The sequence below is a fragment of the Gastrolobium bilobum genome, unplaced genomic scaffold (assembly GCF_033153095.1).
Source record: "Gastrolobium bilobum isolate Gb01-03AN ecotype WA unplaced genomic scaffold, APGP_CSIRO_Gbil_v1 utg53380, whole genome shotgun sequence".
Lineage (NCBI taxonomy): Eukaryota > Viridiplantae > Streptophyta > Magnoliopsida > Fabales > Fabaceae > Gastrolobium > Gastrolobium bilobum.
Window position 1 is genome coordinate 262,501 of NW_026897886.1, and position 27,500 is coordinate 290,000.

Genomic DNA, 27,500 nt, shown 5'->3' on the forward strand with positions numbered 1-27,500 from the left:
CTGTCCTTAGCCCTCCTAACTTAACCCGGAAAACTCCGAAAAAAGAGATTGAATACCTTGACCGATAAACCCCTAGATTTCCCGATGCGGCTAATCAGGTTTGATTAGGTAAGATAAGGAAGTGCTCTTTTTTCAATTGAATAAGTCGAAATAGCTCTAAGACGAGTACGGTCCCTCATTCCATGGTGAGTTTAGCTACCAAAGTATCAGCATAATTGTTACCTGAGATTGGCCCTTTGAAGTCATTCATTTCAGCCAGAGGTTCCGAGTAGCGATGAAAGGCGAGCCAATAGAATAGCTATGGCGTGTAAACGGTTGTTGCTACGTTCGGGCAACTTGCTTCCAAGACAAGACCATGAAAGGATGATTGTGAAAGTGACCATTACCTGGCTAGTTTGCTCAGCAACATCCTAGTTTACTAACTAGCCAGCACAGTGGGGGGACCGGCGTGCTCCCCTTATCTATGATAACCTTAGTTAGGAGGTCGCCCCAAGGTTACGATCCGTTGGATTGGGAAACTAACCTGGATCCTATAGTTTTCTTTTCTTTATAGAGATTGGGTTGGTGTGAAAACAAGATTTCAAATCATCCCTGCTCCTCACTCTCTAACGAGTGAGCTCTTCAAACCTTATTACCTGTTTAGACTTCCTTGGTTAAACCTTTCTGCCAGATCTTTAGCAAGAAGGAGAAGAGTGGAAAGGTTCACTATAGGACGAGGGGGCTAACTGAATAGCACAGAAGAAAAAAAAAGAGAAAGGAGTGGCTGATAAAAGGAACTCAAAGTCGAGGTTCGAAGAAGATGCTCACAGGATTGGCATTGATCTGAGTCTGATTGATGTGAGAAAGACGAGGGCAGGACGTTTTGCCTCCACAGAGAGGGCATGTCCTCGGCAGTTAGGAGGGATCGCACAGCAAAAACAATGGCCAAGGCCAGACCACCGGATCACCCAATCTTAAGTAAAAAAGAACATAGGGCTCGACTCCCTAGATACAAACCCACTTTCACGAAAAACGTCAATCGAACCGAGTATAAGACAAAGAAAATGTTAATATAACACACCGAGCAAGGTCAACAGGATTAGTGACGAATATAAAAATGGTTGGAACCTAGGAAGATTAGGAGATAACGGGCGAGGATCGACCTACTGGTGGTTCTCACCTTCTCTACCAGCCACAGCCGCAATAACAGTTTCCGCAGTTGAAGGCCGGTTTCAGGCGAGAGGACTCAAGAAAAAGAAAACAAGTCTATCTTGACTCAAGTCTCTGCCCTTCAGGCATTCCATTAATGAATGGACAGGTAGTCCGGCAGGAGGGGATCCCAGTGGTTAGGGTTAGAGTAGCTGGCCGAGAAGGTTAGCGAGGTTCCCTATCTGAGGGGAGAGGACGTAACAAGGTAGCCAACAGGAGAGTGGTGGATCTGAGCGTAGAAAAGAGATCCAAGAGAGTGCCCGGTCATCATCATTCCACTCCCTTCTTGGTCTACTTCGGTTACAACTTGATCTAAGGTGCGATCAGACCTGCGAGATTGGATCGAGGAATTGCGTATGAAAGGTTGTCTATCTGAGACTCTCTATCTAGTACGATCGATCCAGTCATTCAGTACAGTATCTTTGCTAGGTGTTTATGGAATTTTTATAGCAGGTCGGTCTAGGTAGTTGATATAGCTCCTTCTACCTTCCTTGTTTCCAGTTTCGTTTGTTTGTGCATCTTTCTTTCTCCCATGCTTTCTGTTTGTTGGTCAACAACCAACCACAACTCAATAGAATGAATTCATTTCTAGAAAGGAGAAGTGAACCGTTCAGGCAAGGCGATTTCCGACAAGTCTTTCTTCATTTTTGGGGGGAGCGGAAACAAGAAAAGAAAGAAAAAAAGAAAATGGAATCCCTAAAAAAAGCATTCGAATGGTTAAAAAAGGAAAAGGTTGGGCATTTTTGTAAAGTCTTCATTCTCGCCTATCTGGCTTTCAAACTTATTTATACTTTAGCTTCTTGTGATGCAGCGGAACCATGGCAATTAGGATTTCAAGACGCAGCAACACCTATGATGCAAGGAATAATAGACTTACATCACGATATCTTTTTCTTCCTCATTCTGATTTTGGTTTTCGTATCACGGATCTTGGTTCGCGCTTTATGGCATTTCCACTATCAAAAAAATCCAATCCCGCAAAGGATTGTTCATGGAACTACTATCGAGATTCTTCGGACCATATTTCCTAGTATCATCCCGATGTTCATTGCTATACCATCATTTGCTCTGTTATACTCAATGGACGAGGTAGTAGTAGATCCAGCCATTACTATCAAAGCTATTGGACATCAATGGTATCGGACTTATGAGTATTCAGACTATAACAGTTCCGATGAACAGTCACTCACTTTTGACAGTTATACGATTCCAGAAGATGATCTAGAATTGGGTCAATCACGTTTATTAGAAGTGGACAATAGAGTGGTTGTACCAGCCAAAACTCATATACGTATTATTGTAACACCTGCTGATGTACCTCATAGTTGGGCTGTACCTTCCTTAGGTGTCAAATGTGATGCTGTACCTGGTCGTTTAAATCAGATCTCTATTTCGGTACAACGAGAAGGGGTTTACTATGGTCAGTGCAGTGAGATTTGTGGAACTAATCATGCCTTTACGCCTATCGTCGTAGAAGCTGTTCCTAGTAAAGATTATGGTTCTCGGGTATCCAATCAATTAATCCCACAAACAGGGGAAGCTTAAGCGGAAATGAAAGAGTAGGGTGAGGGATAAGGGGGGAACTAAAAGGAAGGCTTCGCTCGCTCTAACGCTCGTTTAGTAGACAGCGAGTGGAGTGCATAAGCCCCTTTAGAGATAGGGGCGAGTACTACACGAGCTCGTAAGTCAAGTACGGAACGAGCAGGAGAGCGACCTCATCTTGCTTCTGGCGAAGCTTCTAGAAGGCGCCCACCACTTCATAGGAGCTATAGCGAAGCCGTATAAAGGCAAACAGCTCGTATAGCTCGCAATAGCGAGCCTACTTATAGCTTTTTTTTTACTTTACCGCGGGACCTTAACAAGGAAAGTAAAGAATATCATAAGTAAGAGTGGTTGCTATTGACTTCTCGAGTATGCAAGGCCTTTTTTTCGTCTTTTTCGGCCTGTTGGTACTTGTCGAATTGAAACTCGATAATCAGAAGATTCGCCAACATTACCTATTTGATTAGTGGATTCGGGGCAACCCCGGGGTAAGTACGTGATTTCAAATTGCATGTTATAAGCATATGATCCTCCTTTGACTGTTAAAGTACCATCTCCGCCTTTGCTATCTATGCTTCCTGGTCGCTAGACTCATTCTTCTACTTGACTTCCAGCTACTCTGCTCTGAGCTTAAGAAAGGTTCAAAAGTCGCTTTGGTTGCCGCTAAAATTGGATGTTATTTTTGTAGTTGTGAATTCCAGAACTGGTCAATTCCCCTTCTCCTTTCGGGAACTCTCTTCTCTAGGGATTCCTATTCTATTTCTATTGACTCTTCGCCGTCTACAACACAAAAAGTTTTGGTAACTTACTTACAGATTGTATCTTAAATAAAAGAAACATCAACATCCTTTAAGCGAAGACTAAGGAATGGGGGAACACTACCGATCCCGAGACAGACGACGAAGCTACATCGATTACAAAAAAATCTGAGTCAGTGGTGGCAGACCCTTTCCCGGCCCCTACAATCAAGCAACCTCACCAATCAATGTGAATGAAAGAAAGGGCACCACATACATCTCGACTAGTTCGTGCCTGCGGAGCGAACAAAAACCTTTTTTGAATTATGATTCCGACTCCGAAGTCCGGATATTTGGTTGCTTTGTACTCGACCCATGTGGTTCGGCTTGTTGCGCCACCTCACTTAACCAAACATATCCGAGAAGAAGTTATACCAGATCTACAGCACTTGCTGCTTCATGCCCGGTTGCATCTGACTCTGCTGGTTCACCTTCTAAACAGGTCTCCGCACCTGAGACACATCCTTCTCCTCTTGCTTATTCTTTTTCCTATATTGTGGTGGCTTGCGAGCTGGAGCTCCTACTCCGCGCCAGCTTCCACTCTAGCTCCCTTCGGCCTCGAAGATCATCAGGTTCCATCCAACTCACTCTAGTTTCTATGTGAATTGGTTTTGTACTTCTGCATGTTGGGAATCCAAATAGAATAAGATTTTCTACTTGACTTTATAAGTTATCAACTAGGTTTTTAATCCCTCGCTTACACTCTTTTGGGCTAGGTTCAGTTGGAGGTCGTACATTTCACCAGCTATTATAACCAGAAGGGGACAGACACGTCCCAAAATCCGTTCTCCCCCCTTCTGGTTATAATAGACCCAGAACCCCTGCATACCTTTTTTCTACCATAAGGCCTCCCTGGCTTCTTATTTAGGTTCTATCTTTTGTAGATTCAGGTCTGGAAAGTACCTTTGCCCTGCCTGATGCTTTAGCAGCTTATACTTATGCGTTGTATCCTGACTCGGCTCGGGCTCTTTTGATTTATTCCAAAGCCTAGGATCAAGACTTTCGTTCCTGGTTTTGGTCAGAGAGGGCTTTCAACCTAGAATTCCTGGGCAAAGCATTTTCTTTTCCAAAGAGTTTCAAACCGCGCAGATAAAGCATCCGATTCAGCACCCGACGAAGCAGACGCTAGAGCAGCTACTAGAGAATCCGCAGACGCGGAAGTCTCAGCCGAACAAAGGCAGTCGATACCACAGGAGAATCAACCAAATCCATATCATAGGAAAGCAGAAAAAGAAAAGCTCTATCCTCCGCCGATGAATAAGTAACAACAAGGGTTGGCGGTTTTAGAACATATTAAAGAGCAGCCATAGGATGAAGCAGAGTAAGAATAAGAAAAGGAATGTTTAGGCTTTTTTGAACCAATAACAAAGAAAGTGGGTAGCAGGTGTGGTGTAGTAAAAGGCATAACATTGATTTACACTCGATAACTCAAAAAAAAATTGGCAAATTCTTCATTTAATGATTCACCTACGCGTGATACTGATCTTAGCATACCAAGGGGCTGACCTGAACTAATGTCCTATACGAGACGAAGGCTAGGGATGAAATGGCAAGTGCCGCATCTCCTTCCACAGCGGATGATTCATATCTATGTCTATCTTCAGACTTGGGCAAAACTAAACTTCTATGCGATGAAACAAAGGAACAACATTCATTCCCTAAGGAAAAAGAAAACCATTACCAAGCCAAAAGAAAATGAAAATTTCACAACCGAGATCGCAAGCATGGATCAAAGACGGAATCTCCTCAAAAAGAAGCGCTATCGATACAAAATGCTATAACGATTCACTAATGGAAGTCTTTCGATGATCCAGCTACTCAGACTGGACTCCTTTACTTAGTGGGTAGGAATGAAAGATCTAGTTAGTTATTCAAAGAGCTACCACTACTTGAGCTTACACCCGGACTCTGACTGTAGTCTCATTTCCAGTATCCTATAAAAGATAAATACAAGTCCGTTTTTATATTCCTTATAGCACGGGTATAGATTACCTCACGGGATGAACTTCTTAAGTTATATTAATACCAGAATCGGGTGTTCAAGTCATTACCATTCAAGTCTCAAGCTTCCGGCAACCACTTATCCCAAGGTAGGTGGTAAATTCATTCCGGATGGAGCAAGAATATTCAATTTATATTTTATATTTATAGGCTTCGGCCTATGTAGATTCGGCAAATGTTTCCACATCTCGGATCCTGGGTTCACACTCTAGGAGTCCTTTTCTTCGGGAAGTGACGGATCAATCTTTCATTGAAGAGAGGAATTGGCACATTAGAATCAAAGATGAGCCGGCTTCCTTATTATTTTATCACTGGCATTGTAAATGACTGGAAATGGCAGGGCAAAGACGAGTAGGGGCGGATGATGATAAAGAAAGAGAATCCGCGGACATAAATAAGGAATAGCCCGCCAAAGGGAAAGCGCAAAGGTCTTCAAATCAAAAGAGACAAGGGCTCCCCTATCAGCGACTCAAGCATTCAATGTCATATTTTTGCTCATTGAAAGGTTTATTCAAAGCTCCCATTCTCATCTCCCTTAGGCCGCTATTGCCTCATTTGTCTTGATAGATATTTAGAAGCGCATAATATAAAATCTTTTTTGCTGGGTAGTCGACCTCCGGCCTGCCTTGTAATCGATAAGAAAGACCATTACTGCCATCTCGGGGAAAGATTCAAGAGTCTCAGGGACATGCCCAGAAGAAACTGCTGGTGTCAGGTTTTCGGGAATTGAATCAATAGTCGACAGCACACCCACGCCGGAAGGGCATGCCCCGCTAGCCAATAAAGAGGGTCTTTGCCCCGGCTCTTCGCCATCTGCCGTCTGCAGTCGGGTCGTCTTCTCCCAGACGCCTTTCGACGTCCTTCCGAGTACTCCGCCGTAAAGTCCCTGAAGTCTAATAAAGTGATAAAAAAGCAGTTGCGACGCTTTACTAAAAATAGAAAAAGGGGGGTCTGGACAAAAAATCTGTAACCGTCGTTGGCCCTTCTTTTCTTGTACTTGATCACCAACTCGAACCGTTGCAGGAACTGAAACTCACTTCATATGACGCGCCCCCTGAAGCTTGGACTGCATCTGTAGATACTGAAGGACTTTGTTGATCAGAGTGGCCTATTCGTAAAGCGTCTCCTTCCCAAACAAATAGTGCCTCCAAGTCAGCGCTATCGTATACATCTCCTTATTGTATGTGGGATAGTTTCAGTTTAAGAGGGCTGGCATTCAGATTCCTTATTCTTGTCTGGAGCTCCTGGGATCGATCAAGGCCCAAGGGGTGCATTAGGCCAGGCCGGTCAGGCTAAGATCCCCAAGGTGAAAAAATGGAAGGCACTTGCTCTTCCTAATGCAATTGATGTTGCCATGGAACCATTCGCTGACTTTCTCTTCCTAAGTGGGCTTGATCACCTTAGAAGCACAGGGACATAGATACAGAGGCGGCTAGGACTCGGTATTTGGGGAATGAGGGCTCTTCATTGCATTGGCCTTTTTCTGTGCTCATGTGGGCAGCATGCGCTAAGGCCTTGGTGAGATGCCTTCCTTCATCAACTGGCTTTGAGGTTACCTTAACGCCTTCCTCCATTGATGGATGATGGGGGTTAACTATCAAATGGGACTTGATTCAGTGACTTCCTTTTCTAATTCTAACAAGCTTCCTTCGTCACCCTATGGTCGAGTAATTTTCCCTTATTCTAGCATAGAACCTTTACTTTGAATTACAATCAATAGAAAGAGAGATGCGATCGGCTATCTCTTTTAATGGATTTATGCGTAAAGTCAGGCTTCCTTCTATCATTTGGTATACCCAAGCCCAGTCTCTCTTGCACATCCGGTCTTAGCCCCGCACCCAATCCCTACGGTTGATAGGCGCACCGATTCCATTCATGATTAGAATTAGTAGGTTATGTGCCTATCCGCCCATGCCGGTAGTTTAGTTCACTCGCTTGCACTGGTTGGGGTTACTTGATCGAAGGAATAGAACACTTGACTTTAATACCAATCAAAGTACCCGATCCTTTAGCGAGAATCAATAAAAAGAGATGGGCGAGCGCAGACTCCTAGTTTCTATTGATAACAAGACGACTTTAAGCTTAAAACATATAGATATAGATCCTGATTCCAACCTAAAGAGAAAGACCATTCTCGCTTCACACTTGCTATCTTCGCCTGAACCCATGGTTAACATAGCGAACTTCAACTTCTGTGTCATATCGCTTTGACACCTTCTACTTAAACCTAGAAGCTAGAAGAAAGCTTTGACTTCGGCCTTGAGGTGGGCTAACTCTTGAAGCGGATCAATTCTTTTGGACTGGCGATTGTGGTGTCTTCGCATCTCCTGTTCACGAATCAGCTGTTCATGCTGCCGATACCGAAAAAGAGCAACTGACTGAATGGTAGGAGGTTGAATGGCACGAATAGATTGTTCTTTGCCCAATTGAATCAATGGTTAAGATTTAAGATAGCCACGAGCAGAGAATAGGCTGCTATTGAATCAATAGTCTGCATAGAATCAGACAAGGAACTGAAGGCCTTTGAAAGGCAACTAGGCATCTACCTAGTAAACCCGCAGCATAGGCAATGTCCGGCCGTGTACCATTTCCATTTGTGATCGAGGAGGTCGCTTTGGCGTGGAGAGGTAAAGCGCCCATCAAGCTAGGTGCCCTTTACGCCCAGTCATTCCAACCCTTTCTTTTCTTCCGCAAGGAATGGGTACTAAAAGCATTAGGTCTCCCACTCGACCAGAGAGAGAAAGGGGCAGTCCCGGTCTCCGAGCTTAGTTGCAAGGTCAGGGGTGGGGATGACTTCTTTCATCCAGCCCAGAGCCAACACCACACCTAGCAACCTCTTTTTCTGGTTATTCAGTATGGAAAAGAATAGGACTGAAGATGAATCGACTACGTTGAGAAGAGTGAGGGGCAGCATAGTTGAATCAACAGTACTTGTTGGTCTTGACCTGAAAATTGCTTTTCGAAAGCTTCCACCCACCAATGACTAAACAGCTCCCAATAGACCACGCACTGATATTGAAGTCGAAGTAAGTAGGCAGGAATTCACATGCAGCCTTTTTTGGATATTGACCCTATGCGCCTGCCTGCCATGGTACACTCATACTAGAAGTGTAAGAATGAACTCTTAACTGACCTATTGCATAAAATAGAGTTCTTTCTTTTCTTTTGATCTCGTAATGCTTCGGATTTCCTTCTCTAAAGTTAAAGTAAAGAAGAGAGACCTAACTCTCTAGGGTTGCAAAGAACCAGGCAGGGCAGTAAAGCTCACGTTGTCGACCTCTTGTCTGTCAGTGAGTGATTCCTCGTATGTGTAAAGACGGGTAGACCGTCTCATCTCTTTCCCCGGATCGAACTTCGATCATGTCACGAGTGGATTCAGTTGGTTCCATCGGCCATTCTGCGAACCTGACAGCTATCACTTACTGATCCAAAAAAGTGAGGTCAGTTTTCACTCTAATTCGTAGCTTTAAAGTCAAAGTACTTGCTTCAAAGAATCATCCTTAAGAATTACAACATTGGCTTCTTGCTCTAAAAATGAAGAAAGGAAGTAAAGACTTACTGAACACCTATCTTTGGCTAAACCACCTATTCTGGAATGTAGTCTGATACCCCCCAAATACTCAGATTGGGGATATCGTCCCTATCCCTGACTACACTTGCTTGGGATACTGCCCTTGAAGTCACGTTGCATAAGCCGAGAAAGCCTTCTACCTTAAGTACGAATGTAGAAAGAGCGCAACTACCACTTTTTCTCTCCTTGAGCGAGATTGAACAACTTATGATAAAGGATTTCCTTTACTATCCCAACCTGATATTGCGAAGAAGCTTGAATTCGTTAAGTAAGTTCACTTATAATGTAATGTGTAATGGCAATTCCCTTGTTAATCAAAAAACTTTCATTTAGTATGATGGCAAGCTGCCGCAGTTAGTCCGACCGGCGTAGTACCCTTAGGAAGATGCGCTCACGGCGACTCAGTTTCAGAGCTACAAGTCCTTTTATCATCATCTTATTCCATACCAGGTTCTACCACTGCAGGGCTCAATCATGCTAGTTAGGCTATATGCTTAACACATGCTGTTCGGTGTGGGTCATTCCCTCTGTGCTCTGAAGATTGATTGAAAGTCAACCAGTCAGATGTATCATAATAGTTATATTCCCTTCTTTCGCTACACATTCACTGGCGGAATGATGGTTACTGAAATGACATAAGTGATCACAGAGACTAGTAGCAGGTTTGAGCGCACATTGCCAATCCAATTGGTACTTTCCTTTTTTTGATTCTTAGCTCTTGCTGTCAATTACTGATTCTTTAGCGATGTAAAGCCATCAGGCAGTAGACCGGCAAGGGAACGGCTGTCTCGGTATTCGTTCTTGAATCAGTGACTGAGAGTAAGTAAGGGCTAGTGATCAATAAAATCAGACTAGTGGGGCTCGTAGGCGATCTAAGGTTATCGGCTCTCCGACCTCGCAAGGCACTACTGTAGAGCTCTATGGGCCCGCCGCTTTCTTCTAACAACATGGCTAAAAAAAAGTGTTACTAAAAGGATGAAACTCATGATAGAACAGCCAGGGGAAGTACTTTCAGATAAGATTTTACTAGGAATTCAAGAGTCTCCGTGGTTCTCCTTTGTTTGCGCGCAATCGTCTTTAGTATATAATATTACTATTACTCTATTGCTAAGAGTTAGCAGGCGATAGCGACTTCGTACCTGGTTCTGCCTCAGCCAAGTCTTTCTATTCTAAGATTCGATTTCTTTTTTGAGTCTTCAAATTCTTATTTTCCGACTCCTAACCTTCATTCTTCAAAAAGAAGATCAAACAAAGGAGGAGAAGAATGGATAAATAAGAATTCGTTTCGGAAGGTTGGACCACACCTCTGTGCGCCCTGGCCGGACTGACAGGTTTTTGGCGCCAAAAAGTGAGGGAGAGAGAGAAATCTCTCGTTAGGTCTGACTAATGTAGCCTTTCCCAAGGCGAGGCCCTTAGCGATAGGGGGAAAGAAGAGTGGGAATGCGGGCTTCTTTCGCTTGACTATTTAGCTTAATTAGGAGAGGGTGCTGAACCAGATAAAGGTATCTCCGTTGGTTTACTTCCAGCGGGCTCAAAAGTCGCAATTCCTGTCAGTGAGGTATGGAATAACATATGAATAAGAGAGTCTTAGTAGACCCGGGAAGAGGCTCGCTACCGAGTTGAATGCATTACATGCTTAGTAGCAGTTCCTCGGTCGCAAGCCGGTACGTATGCTTTCTAATAAGATCCTTCCTTTCCTGGCCGGCCAAGCCAGGTCTCTTTCACTCGGATCTTGTCACTTCTGAATTGCCCCGAATCGGATGTTTGCTCTTTTGCACGAATCTACTCTTATTGAATCCCCTGCTATTGAATCAGATGCAAGTCTTTTTAAATGCCTTAGTAACCTCCTTTATGCCATTGTCGGCATAAAAGAAAGGCTCTTTTTTTTTTTTTTCTATAGATGCTGCGGCATAAATGGTGATCATTGCAGTTCTTTAAAGAGGTTCAGGGCAAATAAGGGCTTTCCTTTCCTTAAGGGGCTCGTCGAAATAGCGCATCCAATCGAACTAGCATTGTCGGCGAAGAGGCTTCATTATCAGTCCTTGTCGGGGAAGCTCTTACTGTTCTCGAAGAAATGGACAAAATCCCCGGTTTCCTTTACTTTTTGCCGTGCCTCACGTCCACTCTCTCTATATCCGACCTTTTCTCTAGTCCGGGCACCCAGTATGTCAAGGATTGGGCAAATAGGTTTTGCACAGACAGAAGCAAAAGTCCCTCCTTGCCTAGGAGCTCTTGTCTTAAAAGACGAATACGAGTTAGCAGGGCTGTCCAAAATAGCTCTTGTTGAATGGACGAGATTATAAGAAAAGAATGGAAAGAGAGAGCCAAAGCAGGGCAGGGACTTATAGACTAGCCAGGGAAATTCCCTCAGAAGCTGTTTGCCCTTTATCCGCCAAGGAGAAGGATTAGTTGCTATTTCTGTCTCCGCCATGCTAGCAATAGGAGATAGTTAGCTTTCAATCTACCTGTCCCAATCGGCATCCTAGAAGATCCCCGGCTAGGCAAGAGAGATCGACTAGCAACTTCTGTAAGTCAACTGCTATGCCTATCTCTTCTCTTTCACCAACTCTATCCTATAGAATGAGTTGCTTATTCTATCTGTCAGCTAGACAAGTAGAAGCTATGATTGGAAGCTAGCAGTATAGACTTGTTTCCTATTGGATTAAGCTAATCTAACTCGGAAATGTCAGTTGCTTAACACATGCAAGTCGTAGAACTACTCCCTGAGTCTAGATCTCCGATTCCAATCCTGCTTTAGTGCATCTTTTACTTGACAGTTGCATCGAGAAAGGCGTGGCCCCAGAAGTGCTTTTTCGGAGATAGCGAAAGAAGAAAGAGCTTAGCTTATAAAGTAGTGTCTCCAAAAGCCGGTCAAACCCGAAGCCCCTCTGGATTCAAAACTTAGCCTTTGAAACCCTCATTCTCTTATTGTGCAGGCAAAGGCCTGGGCGAGCGAGTTAGGGTTAGATTAGAGGGAGGGGGACTGGTCTTTCTTGATAGGACAAGGCAAAGACATATTGCTATTTCCCGGGGAGAGAAGCCACGCTTTGCTCTTGATGGTCATATCGAAAAAAGGAAGAACTTTTCTTGGAAGGCTTTGTCCCCGGTCTTCCTTCTTCTCCTAACTTAAATTCCATTCTTCGAAACAGAAGGACGGCCAGCCCATAAGAAAGAGGCTTACCCATGTAAAAAACACAATAGACGAGCTCAGAAGACCTTGCCTTTGAGGCTAATTCGAAGAAGAAGATTCCCTATCATGGGAATAGTCCAACCGGGTGAACCAATTCTTATCCTTAATGGAATGGAACGGCGCGGGGATCTATATGTAAACATAGTATCTATTTAGATACGCTCGAACGACCCCTTCTCATAATGAGAATATATATAACCCTATTCCGGTCTGGTCCGGTATGGAATGAACTTATAATCATGGAATCGACTCGATCATCAGATTCTAGATTATAAGTTCATAACCCTAGCCCATTCCCATTTTGGGCGTGGGCGGAACAGATCTACTAATTCTTTGATTCCAGTTAGTAAGATAAGAGTTGAACTAAGAAATAGATTCTAGAAGCTAAAAAAGGGTATCCTGAGCAATTTCAATAATAGGGTTCATTGAGATTCCTGGTATAGTAGATGCTATCACACATACAATCATACTCAATTCGATGGAATTGTTTGATCTTAAAGGGGACCTTATATAATTTCGCACGTGAGGAGTTATTTCTTGGTTTCGCCCAGTCATTAATAACTTGATTCTTTTTAGATAATAGTAGATAGAAAGAACGCTCGTAAGGAGTCCTATTGAAACCAAGAAATATAGGCCTGCCATCCACACCAGAATAAATGAAGTTTTCCGAAAAAACCTGCTAGTGGAGGAAGACCTCCTAAGGATAAGAGACAGAGGGCTAAAGAGAGAGCCAAAAAAGGATCTTTCGTGTATAATCCTGCATAATCTCGAATGTTATCCGTTCCGGTACGTAGACTAAATGATACAATGCAAGCAAAAGTTCCTAGATTCATGGAGATATAGAACAGCATATAAGTTCTCATGCTTGCATATCCACCATTTGAGTCTCCAACAATTATTCCAATAATTACATATCCGATTTGACCTATGGACGAATACGCAAGCATACGTTTCATGCTTGTTTGGGTAATAGCAATGAGATTCCCCAATATCATGCTAAGAATAGCTAGGATTTCCAGAAGAAGATGCCATTCGTTTGATGAGAAATAAAAAGGAATATCGAAAATTCGAGTGGCTGAAGCTGAAGCGGCTACTTCCGAAGCAAGTAATTTGATTACTTATTGAAGTGATTCTAGTTTGTTGGTTACTGTAAGAGTCAGAGTTGCTTTCTCTTCCTCTTGTCAGTCTTTCATTTCTGTATGAGAGCCCAAAAGGGAATCAATCGTTAGCATTCCAATCCGTAATGAATCTCTTTGTCTTATATTATCTTTATCGTATTCGAAGTAGTAGAGCGAGCTTATGTGCTTTTCATTTAAGGGAATGGTCTTTCGCAAAAGAAGTGAGAATCTCCTTCCACCTTTGATGAAAATCGTATCATCCTTGCCTTTCAGCCTAATCCGTTTAGCACGTAATCTGTAGTCCGATCGTCTTACATATGTAGTCCAGTCGGTCAGTTGGTAAGTAGAGCGTTGGCTAGGCTATTCCTTATATACGATAGCATCACGCCTTTCACCAAGCCGACCCTCAATGTGGATGAAGCCGCTTATTTTGCGTTGACTTCCGTCCGAGGATATGTATATCAACAAAAGATTTAGTGAGAATTTACCCTTATCTTATATATGCAACCACCGGTGCCAGTTTTAGGGCTCAATCAAGGAAGGCAGACCTCGGAAGCAATACAAGATAAGGTTCGTCAGACTTTATCATTCATTCCTCCGGGTAAGAGGGAATTGCGAGACGTAGCTACGCCCTTCTTCCATGATAGTAAGTAGGTATACTAGAAGCCAAGAAGCTTGTGAACACATTCAACCAACCAGAGAGGGGGCAAGGACAGTTAACCTCAAAAGTGAAAACCCGCCGTCCATCACAAGCAATGAGCCATTGACTTCAGCTGGCAGTAATGCATCGACATGGAGTGTCCTAGAAGACCCACAGATTTTCACCCATTCCAGGCACGTGCATTGCATTGAGATATACCAACTTCGCACGATCGATATAACAAGGATCCAGTCCTTACCAAAAAGACGATCTTTCGACAGGATGAAATCAATGCTTGGTTCCTGCCGGTTTGACGAGAAAGAAAGACATTCCAGAAGCTTCACTTGACCGTGACCGAATCACAGAAAGAGAACGAGTGAGGCGCTCTCATTTCATTCCCAGCCGCTTGGCTGATAATGAGGAAACGAATTCTACCTTTACCGATTGGACTGGTCCAACATCTCCACAGGACGCCCTACCAGTTGGCGCAAGGACTGCTTTTGCCCCGGGACCAAAGAACAAAGGGAAGCTCTCACTACCAGTGAATGATGAAATGCCTCGACTTAGAAACCACAGCCCTTCTGTCGAGAGGAAACAAAAAATCCTTTTTATCAAGATAGAATCTTAGGGATGCCTTGCAGTTGAAGCCTCTGGGCTTAGCCCTACTATGACCGAAGAAGACGATTTAATAAAGATAAAGAAAAAAAGACTCCATGAGCCAGTTACGCCACTTCAGCACAAGGTCTTGAATAGCCTATACGAATTCTCACAAGGAGAGAGACGACCCTTCTCTTACGTGGGACACGGAGATGGAAGAATGGTAGGACCGACTTTCAGACTTAGCCAAGGAACGACCGAGACCTCGAACATGAGAAAGACTGACGCCTGATTCAGGAAGGGACACGAGGGCTCCTCTTTCTCACTGGAAGATCCTAAGATTCTACAGTAGAATAAGTCCCCAACCTTCAAAATGAAGGATCAAAAGTCTGCTTTCCAAAACCCACGCAAATGGAGGCCGATGACCTCAGACCCATAACAGGGGTCAAAGCTTTTCCATATAGCAACTTGATCCATTATAGGAGGCCTCTGTCATTAGAAGAAGACCGCTTTGAAGCTAGGAGAAAAAAAAAAATGACTAAACCAGCCATCTACGCGGGTTGGCCACTAAATAAGAAGGCCTCTACGAACGCTTTCACTAGAGAAAGAGAGAAAGGCCCGTTCGGCTATGTAAAGAAGTCCCTGCAGGCTCCAACCCAGTCCTAACATTCTACAAGAAGAGTGTCCGACGTCTAACAAGCAACGGCTAACGAGAGAGCGCTAGCGCGAAAGCCGCGCCCATTTCTACCCTTGGCATCCGTTTTCTTGCTTTTTAAGTTAAGTAAAGACTGACTACGAGCTAACTAATCGAATGGAACTGTCTTTAATGAAAAGAAAAGCGGAGGCCCTTGCTAGCATTGTGCTTTGGAATCGATTCTTTATCAATGGCCCACCCTTTCTTTGAACCTTGTCAATGATCGAACTTAAAGATATGAACTGAGTGCCATTTTTTGAGTAACTGAGAACAAGGGAGAGGGATATGGAAAGGATGAAGTAATGAAAGACGAAGTCATTGCTAGTAGTAACGACTTGTCACGATCCATTGGTTCATATAAAATCCATGTCCTAGGTGTATCAAAAAACATTCTTTTCGCTAAGCGTATATAATAAAATAGAGTGAAAGGTCCACCCCGAAAGGGGGTACTAACTAACAGCTGAGTCCTCTCCGAACCGCAGGAGATAGTTGCCCATCATACGGCTCACCAACTTCACTTGCCTCTATGGGAGACTCGCTCCGGGCAGGTTCGGATTACAATACACGGCTCTACGAAGGAAGGGGTTGGTGGGTTAGGAACGTTTTCAATATGATTCTTTTTCCGTATTTGTTCGATGAGAAATGCAAGACGAAAAAGGAACCCATCTTTTCGACTGGGAAATGCGAGTCTGTTTTGTCCACTTTATCCATCCCTCTCTATCAAAATGATAAAAAAGGAAGGCGAGCTTGCTTCTTATTCTCGTGTTCGATCTCTTCCATCTCTGCCCCGCTCGTTGTCACCTATGTTGAAGAAAGGTTTGGAACCCTGTAGAGAATGAGGAGGGGCCAAGGATCTTCCTCTAAACAGTGCTTATCGGGGCTCCACTCTCCCCCCCTGAATAAGTAAGGCCCCTTTAGCCTGGGCGAAGATGGGGATAGGGAATAAGGATGGAAGCCCCCTTCACTCTGCCAGGGACTGGACAGGGGTTAGCTCTCTAAATGTGTAGAGCCGAGTGTAGTGTGGTGTAGTAGTAGGCACTTCTAGGCCCCTTCCCGGCTACTGGACCACTCCAGTGCTTTGGGTACTACGGACCCTCTGCCATCCATTGCAGCAGAGCCGTTTCATGAGCGGGGGGGGCTAAGCGCAGTTCTTTGAATCAAACGTTGAATGAAATCGATTCTTTTTTAGATATAAAAATCTAAATCGGATAGGATAGATGGATGGATCTATCTTTCTATTAATATATATATATGACTAAAAAAAATGGATTTCTATAGTTAAGTAGCGTAGCAAGAAGCCCCAAATCCTTGATTTGGCCAGGAAAGACTGCACTGCTTTGGGCCCAGGAAGCGAAGGGAATGAGCTCGGCTGCTTATCCTCCACACTTTTATCCGTGCCCGTTTCGCATGCGCTTCGCGCGCCATTGGCGCTTTGCTCTCCTCTTATTCTTCATTGGACGGTTCGGATGGACTTCGCCGTTCTTTCCCAACGAAAATAGAAAAGGCTGTATCACATCGAGATGTCGATTCGTTTTCCGCCCCCAATGAGATGGGGAATTTGTAACCCCCTATTTTGACTTTTGTTTTGACCCTTCATCTTTCTGAATGGAGGCCCGGCTCGCGTCGTTCCAACAACCGGCGGGGAGCACCTCAGTATACGATCGCGCGCAGTAACTGGGAGTCCTTTTTTTTTTTGACACCTAAGGCCAACTTCAATTCACCAAACCAAGGTTCATCTCGTGTAGTGATTGTGGACTCGTACAAGGATATTGAGTAGACGGTTGATGTTTCAGACTCGACCCTCTCTTTCGTAGCATGCATTCCCATCGGTGTCGCAACTGATTCGGTAAGCTACGTGTCCGGTGCACGGAGAACTGCCTTCGGTCCCCCAAACTGACTTACTCGTGGCAACCTTCCGGCCGCCCAACAACCTATAACGCTAGTCACTACTCCCACTGGGGCTAGGAAGTAAGCCCCACAACCCAAAGCGGCGAAGAACAAATAGAATTTGCTACAAAAGCCGGCTAACGGGGGTATTCCTACGTATGAGAACATAGTCATGGAGAAGGTAATAGCCGAAATAGGATTCGTTTTGGCTAGAGCGCCCAAATCTGCCATATATTTGACACGGGTTTGCCGTAATGCTAAAACTATGGCGAATGCATCTATCGTCATTAATGCATAAATTAAGATACCAATTAGTAGTGATTGAATTCCGTTTATGGTTCCACATGAGAAACCAGTACGAATATAACCTACATGTCCAATTGAACTATGAGCTAGAGGTCTTTTGACTTTCGTTTGGGCCATGGCGGCCAGTGCTCCTAAAATCATAGAAGCAATGCTGCAGAAACAGAAGATTTGTTGCAATGTAGCTCCATAGGAACCATAAATAGAAACACGTGAAATATTAGCAAAAATAGAAATTTTAGGCGCAATAGAAAGGAATGCTGTAACCGGGGTGGGTGAACCCTCATAGATATCAGGTGCCCACATATATAGAGTCAAAAGAGATATGGAGTCCGAAGGGGAGGGGGGTTTTCTTCGGGGCTCGAGAGATGGAATAGATAGGGCCAAAAAAGTTTTTAATTCGCCGCTGGGGAATTCACACGAAAGGGAACGAAGAATTCTCGACGACAAAAAAAGTGCTCTCTGAACCGAACGTGAAAGTAGTTTTCCATCAGACGGCTGTTCCCGTAACTCCACTCTCCACTTGGATTATATATCCAAAAAGGTCCGCTCTTGGCCATTCCACACGCTGCCTAGCAGAGGCGTGGTTATCTCAAGTGGATTCTCTCTTTTTTAGTAGATGCCGAACCTGCTGCCCCATTGACTAAGAAGGGGGCGGACGCAGCAGCTACATGGACCCCTTCCTTTCTGTTGTTGCCAGCGCTTTCCCGGGCCGAGATATAAAGGGCAGGCAAAGCCCGAAGGCTGCTATCCCAATAGGCCAGCGGGCGGAACGAGGAGAGGGCCCGGCAATCATACCACCGCGGTCGAAAAAGCGTGTTCCCTTCAGATAACACGCACCGTAGGCCATCCTCGGCCTTCTTCGTTTTCGATGAAAAAAAAAAAGATCGATCTCCGAAAGCGTTTTCCTTCCCCCGCCGCATCTCCCTCCCTTCGTCGAGCCTTTCCTTTCATGGTTGGGGGAAGCATTCCCTGATCTGAACTTGGCGGGCATTCTTTCCAGCCTTATTCAAATAGGGGGTGGGTTTGGTTGGTTTGAACATAGGATAGGCTAGGCTCAAACATCATGATTTTAAGATCCTAGCTACGCCATACGTTCAATACAAAATCTGGAAAGCTGCAGGGATGAAAAAAAGAGGGCGCCTTTCCTGTGTTGCACTGAAAAAAAAGAAACCTAAGAGCGTCTTCTCTTAGGTTTCTTCCTCCCGCGCCCGCCGCCGCCCGGCGTTAGAAGGGAAGATTAGCAAAGCGAGAAAAGACAGAGGGAGGGGGAGCAGCATCTTATTCTCTTCGCGAGAACTTCCGGATCGGAGAAGCATTCGGAACGGGCTCCGCGTTCATTTCGTTGGCAGAAACGATCCACAATCCATTCGGGGCTTCGGGGAACCCAAAGAAGTCTTTCGACTTGATTCATAGATTGAATCAATGATAGATAGAAAAAAGATATCTCGTTCATCTATCTTTTTTTTTTCTCTACTCTAAAGAGGAATAGAATAGACATCCCCTTAGATGTCTATGTATCCTTTATCCCCATTTTTTTTAGAGATAGCAGATAAGATATAACGCTCTAAAAAAAAATGGAGAGAGAAAGAGCAGATGGATCCTATCCCCTATATCGAACACTAAATCCTATCTATTGATAGAAAGATCTTCGTAAAATACCGGACTTTGCCTTTTTTTTAGGAATTTTTCATTCCTCATACTCATATCCAAGGCAGCTTACCACAAGCACCCCACCCCATACGACTAGTTGGGGTTCGCCTTTTTAATCAAACAAAGTCAGTATAAGTAGTAGGGGCTTCATAGCTACTTTCATTCTAAAGGAAACCGAAGAACCAACCTTTCAATCAATAGGAGCCCTACTTCCCTCTTTGCGACCTCATCACTTCAAAGCGCAAACCAATTTCTTTCTTAGTCACCGGGCGGAGCGCACCTTTGGTACTTTGCTTAAGTAGGGCGAGCTTTTTGTTTGATAGTGACTTCTTTCGTTTGGTAGGGCGACGAAAGAAAGGCTACTTCAATCTAGGAAACAGCCGGAAACTCGAGAGGGTCGCCTTTGGAAGCGTTTGCCGGTAACCAAAGCGTCACGACATAATCAAAAGGAAGGAGTGACGCTGACTGAATCCAATCCATAAACCCGGAAACGAAACTAAGTTCGTTCCCTTTCGTCAAGTAGGTCAAGTAGGCGGCATACGAACCCACTTTTGCTTTGCCTTAGACTCTATTGGAACAAAGCAAAGAAGGAGGCGGAATGGAGAAAGGACAAGGGCGGTCTTGCTTGGCGCAAAGGCTGCTGGTTCGGGGGTAGGGTACGGTACTAAAGGTCCTCGGACTTCCAGGCGGTTTTTCTTTTGTTGGACAGCTGTTCACCGTTGGATCTCGCCAATACAGCCCCCTATAGTTTTCGTTACCGAGATATCTTTTTTTTCATTGTTCCCAGGGATTTTTTGGGTAATCCGCTCCCATGCTGCAAACAGTCAAATCTGAACTAAACCTTGTCGCTCTTCTTTCCTCGCGGGCAGGAAGCACACCAGCAGCGTGCGTTGCGTGATTCTACTGTGTTTTTTGCACTTGACTGGGTGGACAGTTGACCGGAAGAGAACTTCGATTCGCCCGGCCAGCTGGCGGGCGGCGTGCTTATCTTGTGTGACAACACTACAGAGCGAGTGGCTCTTCTAGGCGGGCAGCTGTGTGACAACACTACAGAGAAAGCGGCGCTTTCGTTTAACATGCTATGGTCTCAACGCCCTTACGAGATAGTGATGAGTTTCACGCGCTCTAAGCCCGGCCCGCGCGCGGTTAGGAAGATTGGCCGCAATCTGAGCGGTACCACCCACCCTACCCTACCACCTATAGGCGGCCGTCCGTTCTACAGCCGCCCGAAAAGGAACTGCAGTGATCTTGAATAGGGATCCTACAGCGATAGATAGAATCCCCATAAAAATACCACTAGATCGAGCACCAGTGATTTCGTATCCGGTCAAAAGATTGGCTAATTGATCGAAGTGGGTAGCTCCAGTAGACCCATAGATCATGGAACAAATAGGGTGGGTAGGCCCAACCACCACACTACACGTATAGACGCGAACCCCCCTCGTTACCGTACGTGCGACTCTCACCGCATACGGCTCGCACAAAGACTCCTAAATCCCCTTTTCTTCCATTCCACCTCTCCTCTCCAATCCTCGATCAAACTTGCGTTCCCCAGGCGCTATGAAATGGGGGTCTTTCCTTCGCTGACGAATGCCTCCTTTCTCTTCTTCTCTGAAGTCTACAACAAACAAGTGGGAGAGGCAGGATTCGAACCTACGTAGAAAAACTTCAACAGATTTACAGTCTGTCGCTTTTGACCACTCGGCCACTCTCCCCTTCCCGGGCCGAGGCCCCCCTCAATGGGTTCTAAGAAGGAAGGAGGGATCCAAACCAGAAAAAAAGCTTATTGATTTGATTGAAGGGAACTAATACTCTTTTTTTAGCTTAGCTAGCGTTCCGCTAGTCATTTAGTCAGTTCATAACAATCTCTGTACAAAGGGCAAAGCTTCTACGACAGCTCCCCCCTAGTCGCTTCTGGCGAAGCTGCGAGTTCATGAGCAAGTGAATGAACGAGCCATGTTCCTAAACTAAAAAAGGGAGTCAGAAATAGAAAAAAAATCAACAATAAACTTCCCACTTTTGATGTCCCACGATTCTGCTAGTTTAGAAACTAAGGGGAAGGACAGGGGTAGCTAGGTCAGAAAAGCTATAACAACTAAAAATTCTCCCCAAGTAGGATTTGAACCTACGACCAGTCAGTTAACAGCCGACCGCTCTACCACTGAGCTACTGAGGAACAACGGACTTAAGTTAAGGAAGCCGACTCTCGTTCTTTGGACACCAACCTATGACCGAACAAAAAAGGGTTCGTCACTCTTTTTCACATACACCGGGAGAAAAGGTTACGATAGCAAGCCCCTCCTCGGCCGGAGAGCCTCCAGGACAAGGGGGCGGCGCCATCCACTCTCGAGATTCATATTGATCAATCGATCTCCGCGTCCTGCCAGTTCGCTAAGTAGACTCATTCTCCCGAGGGGCAACAATGGAACTCTTCCTGCCAAAAACAAGGGACCTACTTCTCATCCTAGGAGTTAGCAGGTATGATGGAGTCCCCTCTCTGTCTGTCTCTCCGAGTTTCTACTACTAAGTAGCACTTCTGCTATTCAATCATAGAATCGATTCCGATCAAGCTGAAAGATGAAAGAAAAAAGCCCTTTCTTATTTATTAGTAAGTAAGCTAGCGCCCTGCAATCAAAAAACAGCGCTAACGAGCAAGAAAAGGCCCCTTACTTACTATAGATAGTATAGATAGGCGAAGGTTTGAAGCCCCTACTACTTTCTTGATTGTTGGGATATTAGAAGAAGCGCAGGTTTGGAAGCCTATACAAACAAGGGGCTTTTCCCCAACCTATATATATATACAAGGTGCTGGTCTCGATCTCGCTTGGCGGTGCCCCTCTCGATGATTGTTGACTCAACATTGATTTCGTGCTTGAGTTGGAGGGCCCTCCATCCATCGAGTCAAGTAATTCGCTATCGGAAATTTTGCCGCCGCGTATCTCATGCCATGCTTCTTGTTTCTCCGAATCGGTTCCTAGTGTCAGTCAATCAAGATTCGCCATCAAGAGAGGGAAGAGCCTTGACTTTCGGTTAGGCCGGTCTCGTCATTCATGCAATTCCCCCGTCCATCGATCACGCGAGCATCCAGTCAGCACATAGCGAACGAAAAAAGCGTTCATCCTGGATTCTCTTCCTCAATCAAAATGTCTATCAATTGATACCTATTCATTCGGTCAAAGTCTCCACGGCGTTTTCACGCCCCTCTATCTACTGAGAGGTGCACCATGTTGATAGGAATCGGCAAAGACCTTCTTGTACACGTCCTCGAGGGCAGCATTCATGGCAATCATCACGTCTTTCTCCCGAGGGCATGGTATGGCTTTGTTCTTGGTGTTGTTTAATAGAATAGATGTTGATTGAGTGCCGCTTTTCCCCGTCCGAGAATCTCCATCTGCTCTAACTGGGCGAGCTAGAATCCTTATGTCAGGTTGGTTGTTCAAAAGACATTTCTTTTCTCTTTACCCTTTGCATCTTCATCTTTTCGAAAGCCTAGACCCATTCTTCTGGATCTTTATGAGTCCTAGGTGCAAAGCCTCTTCCATAAAGACCTCTTTCTCATCCATTTCTCATTTTGTTGATTGAAAGAGGATAAGCGCTATCCATTGAGTAAAGGGAGGGTTTCCTACACTACAGTGATTCGGGCGGTTGGTGGCCCCTTCGAGAGTTGCGGGTCCTTGCCGCTGCATGAGTGGTAGCTCACGCTCAAAACTCCTCCGACACGAGTCCTAGTCGTTGCGCTGCGGTCCGTTTCCCGGCTTCGCTTGCGCTATTTTTTGCACTTATTTGATTATGGGTTTCATCCATCCCCGACCCTAATGAATCGAGTATGTATGAAGGGGTCAGCTAGTTTAGATATGGCAAGCGGTTCGGGTTCTCGGTCGGTTCCCGTTCGCCTGCCCCCCCTCATAGTCCATTAGTGGGTAGGGTGGTCAACTTAGAGGGCGCCCGCCTCCTCTTCAGACGTGTCTTCGACAACCTGGCGGTTGTTCGGTCTCCGCTTTAGGAGGCGGGAGTGCTTGGTCGCTGGGGTTTCCTTTTCCTCAACCAATTCGGTTGTGTCAGCCCTGAGATTGGTTGGTCTAACATTTATGAGCTGGCTGGCTGGACAAAGATGGATGGAAGGTCAGATAGATTTGAGTTCAAGTGGCACAGGACCTTCGATCGACCATGGGGCGTATTCTACCCTTACCGAATTCATTCTATTGAAGCGTAACGTAAAACTTCTCATGTTGCATTTCTTTGGTTTGGAAGTTCCAGAATGTTGTCTGTGGATTTCTAACAAAGGAAAGCCCCCCCTTTATGCTATGCCATTTGATTCATTAAAGTTCCGTGCTGCTCGCCACTCCCCGAGGCCAAGGACGGGGTCGAACCGTCATTCCAGGATTTGCAGTCCGATACATTTCCATTATGTTACCCAGCCAAACCCGCCACCTCATGTGCCAAAGTCAAACGGTTGTTCTTTCCTGCTCCCTCTTTTTCTACATACATATGCGGTGGCGGGCGGAGCACTCTATATGACCGGCGGCGGGTTACCAGAGAAGAGGGGACAACTTCTTTCTCCCTTGCCTTGCTCCATTTTCCTTTTTTTCTGATTGAAAGTCGCAAGCCACTCCACTACTGGTACAGAGGCCAGAAGGTTGCTTCCTCCATATGTTCAGGCAAAGAACATCTAGAAGCTAGCTTTTGTCTTGTAAGCAACCATGCCTAAGAATAATATAATAGAATTTTGCTTACCAAAGCAAAGTGGTCTTACTAAAAAAAAGTCAATAAGCAACCAGTTCCGTTCCAAGTGACATGGCTTTTCACTATTCCTTATTCCTTTCCAGATAAGGTTGCTCATCCAGCCCAGCGGATCCATTGTTTATGCGGCAGTGCGATGCAGCTGAAAAACGGAAGCCCTTAGGTATAGGTTGGGGAAAACTCCAAAAAAAAAAGGGCCTTCTTCTTCCTTATATTAAATATAAGTTTTAGAAAGGGGCACCCCTACCCCCTAAATTACAAGCTAGCGCGCAACGGCTTTTCAGCCGTTGTTGCTTGCTGCTTTTTTTTTTCATATTTCATTTTTCTTTCTACCCATAGCATAGGTCGGCTTCGTGCAGATAGATGTTTGCCGGGGGAGATTGGTGCTCCTGAGGTATGCCCTTCCGGTGGGTTGTTATATTCTCTGTCTATTCCATCCAGTGCCCGCACTGCGTCAGAAAATCTTCGTCTTCGATCTCTCTTCGCAACGCAATAAAGAAGTCTAACAGTTTCTCTCGGCATCTGTCTTTTAAGTCATTGATCTCATATCTATAAGCAGGGGGGTCTGCGTTCACTATTAAGCCTACGCCCGTCCATTCCTTTCAAGCTTGATCCCGCCCTTAGACTCGTTACGCTGTTCGCCCACTTACTTAAAGACTCGTTGGCTCCGCGCTCTATTCGGTCGGAACCCGGTTTGAGAACCTTCTTTCATAGATTCCTTTCACCAAGTCATCGCCAGCAATCAGCTCTTATCCCTTGGTGTGGTGTCAAAGGGCGAGTTCCTTTCTTGTCTTGCCCAAAAACTTGCTTGATTCTCATTGGAGAAAGACTCTCCCGCGGCAAGGTTTTACACATAGGGCCAGCTGCTTTCTTTATCTCGCTTGCCGTTAGTCCGTCTAGCGCCTTTCTTTCGGTTGGGGTCCGTCCCGGGGCTTAGACCGCTTGGGTTCTATTTTTCTCGAAGGCAGTCAACGTGTCAGCCATTCCTCTCCCATTAGACTTGTAAATCCTTTGCTCTTTTTCCTTCTCTCTTCCAGTTCTCTCCCTCTACTTTATTTGACAGGGGCGGAGAATACCAATCTATCAATAATAAGAATACAGTAGCAATTCAGTTTCAAATGGTTTGAGCTTGGAAGCAACCTACTATCTATCGATAGGCTAAAACAGACTGCTATTGGCTATTGGCTGCTTTGCCTATCTATTCTATTATGGCCGGCTTGGAGACATAAGAGGAAGACCGTCATTTCTATCCGGGTACGATCATAGCTTCATTCATTCGTTGAACCTTGGGGATAACCATTAGCATGGAGGTCAATCACCACACCACTTCTATCATACGACATTACATGACGCGAGAGTGCATGGTCAACACACACCTACCTAAAGCGCCTACGTTCCGCTTGCAGCCAATACAAGCACAACCTAACTTGCACGAGATTCAACAACCGAAACTACTGGTAGTCCCGAGGGGACGGCATCCTCCTATAATAGTTAGCAGTACTGAACAAGCGAGTCATCGGTCGGGGGAAAGAAAAGGACCGCCTTTAAAAAGAAAAAAAAAAGGACATCGCTCTAATCCTTGAGAACTTCCTTGATGATTTAGCAATTGAGAGACGGTTGCGACAAGTAAGAAAGTGGGCCACCCGGGAACTGGAAGATCAAAATAGTTCCTTTTGGCTAATATAATAATAGTGGATGAAATAACAAAACTCTAACTGGGCAGACCCTTCATCACTTCTAGTGGACTATGCATAGGACTGACTACCCACGGAGCGGTGAAAAGACAGAATGTATTCCTATTGATTCTAAGGGAGAACGGAGAACGAAGGACGGAGTGGAGGATGGAGGCGGATCGGTTGGAACGCGGGCTAGCCGGCCGGGAGGTTCGATTCCTCCCCGATTCCTATTTACTCGATCCATTGTTCCCTTGTTCGTGCAATCTTAAGGTTCATAGTCCTTTAGCTCTTATTACAGTGGTTGACACAGGTTGAATGATACAAGCAGGAAGCAAACAACAGGAAGAACCAGAGCGGGTGTAGATGCTCGTGAAGGAACGGGAGCTGAAGCAGAATTGGTCAACGAGTAGGAAGACTTGGAAATTCTTTGGAAAAAGGTGGCTAACACTAAGATGCCTATAACTACAATGGTGGTCATCATCGCTATGGCATGCACTGTGGCATGTTCTATGGTGCCTAGCCTATGCTGCTGGCCAACTACAGATCGATAGTGAGATTCTGATGCTATGCAGTTACGGATGCTCGTAATAGAGATTATGATCTTCGTTATCGGGAGTAAGATCCAGAATTTAGTGAAAGTAGGGATCCTAGTGCTAGTGATCGGGGTTCTGTCTTTCGTGATCGTTAGGAAGAGCCGGATGCTAGTGATCTATATTTTGATGTTTGGGATCGAAAGATTCTTATGTTCGTAAGCGAGACTCCAGTAGCACCAGCAACAGCAAATAAGCTACCACCTGATCTTGACCCTGACAGAACGGAATTCAAAGTTGAAGAAAAGTAATGGTTGAAGAACCTCGTCTCACATCTCTTCCTGGCCAAGGTGGGAAAAGCACAACTCCGTCCAGTATCTTTCCCTGTTCCGATATAGCCTAATATCCCACCCAGTAGAAGTGTGGATGGACCGGCGTGGATAGGGGAAAGCCTGTCCCACCATCATATAGTCCAATTCCTTTCAAGTGCCAGCATTCCTTTGTACGCATATCTAGGCGCAGTTCCAGTAGATGACCTTGTTGATCCGGGACCAGAGCCTGTTGACTAAGTAGCAGATAGACCCTCGGAGGGGACGCCCGCACCAGACTCAACTGAATGCGATAACCTGCCAGGATAGCCAAATAAGTCACCAGTACTGTCAAACTCCATCAGAATACTTTATGGAATTGTAACAGAACTATTGGCTGGTATATTGGATAGCCAATCATTCCATTCATCACGAGGATATCTGGTAATGGATGACCATAAATAAGGCTGCTGATCCTTTCGATGTAAGCTTCTGCGTCATTCCTAATGCTAATGCAGGGTTAACAGACATCGATAAACGGAGCATAGCGAACCAGAGTCACTATGATGTAAAATTGGCAAATATGCCTCTTTCACGGCGAGACTGACCAGGTCGCTTACGATCCGTTGGCAGAGCCTTCCAAGTCGGTTCCCACGATATTCTTCCCTGGTAAAGGGGGCGTGAGAGGGCTTGAGATAGGTACCGATTGGCTAGTTTACGTATCTCGTAGCCAATCTCTGACTTCTTCCAATTTTTGAACGTCAGACATAGGATCAGTTATGCTAGCAAACAAAGACGGAAAAATCCGTTTTGCTAACTTAATCGCTCTAGATAAACTAAAGAACGATAAGTAGAGTTTCACTAGCATATCAGCTTTGTCATCCCTTTTATAGATTTGTTGTCTATGAAAGGATGGTATGATCCTAGGGTAACCTGATCTAGTGAGTGATACGGGTACAGATAGTTTAGTATGAATATCATACGGGGTAATCCCACCGTACGCCTGTTGAAGTGTTACTGCGCACTGCGTCAGATATAAAGCAGTAAACAGAGCGCCTGACCGGC

The 27,500-nt window shown here is 45.1% G+C and overlaps 2 protein-coding genes and 2 non-coding genes across 4 annotated transcripts; 1 reads left to right on the top strand and 3 right to left on the bottom strand.

The window, feature by feature from the left end:
• The first annotated feature begins 1,546 nt into the window (after positions 1-1,546).
• Positions 1,547-2,763, top strand: LOC133311136 (cytochrome c oxidase subunit 2). The gene has a single exon (XM_061512155.1). It carries the CDS (start codon positions 1,765-1,767, stop codon positions 2,731-2,733), a length of 969 nt encoding a protein of 322 aa, XP_061368139.1. The 5' UTR covers positions 1,547-1,764; the 3' UTR covers positions 2,734-2,763.
• Positions 2,764-16,643: 13,880 nt separating this feature from the next.
• Positions 16,644-19,067, bottom strand: LOC133311145 (NADH-ubiquinone oxidoreductase chain 2-like). Its single transcript, XM_061512164.1, has one exon. It carries the CDS (start codon positions 17,832-17,834, stop codon positions 17,190-17,192), a length of 645 nt encoding a protein of 214 aa, XP_061368148.1. The 5' UTR covers positions 17,835-19,067; the 3' UTR covers positions 16,644-17,189.
• A 1,746-nt stretch (positions 19,068-20,813) lies between these two features.
• TRNAY-GUA (transfer RNA tyrosine (anticodon GUA)) lies at positions 20,814-20,896 on the bottom strand. The gene has a single exon. It is a non-coding gene; the product is annotated as a tRNA-Tyr (tRNA).
• Positions 20,897-21,285: 389 nt separating this feature from the next.
• Positions 21,286-21,357, bottom strand: TRNAN-GUU (transfer RNA asparagine (anticodon GUU)). The gene has a single exon. It is a non-coding gene; the product is annotated as a tRNA-Asn (tRNA).
• Between the last annotated feature and the right edge of the window lie 6,143 nt (positions 21,358-27,500).

What these genes read in the sequence shown, in the direction of transcription:
- LOC133311136 (XM_061512155.1), top strand. Translation starts at nt 1,765, where the DNA reads ATGAATTCATTTCTAGAAAGGAGAAGTGAACCGTTCAGGCAAGGCGAT.
- LOC133311145 (XM_061512164.1), bottom strand. Translation starts at nt 17,834, where the DNA reads ATGTGGGCACCTGATATCTATGAGGGTTCACCCACCCCGGTTACAGCA.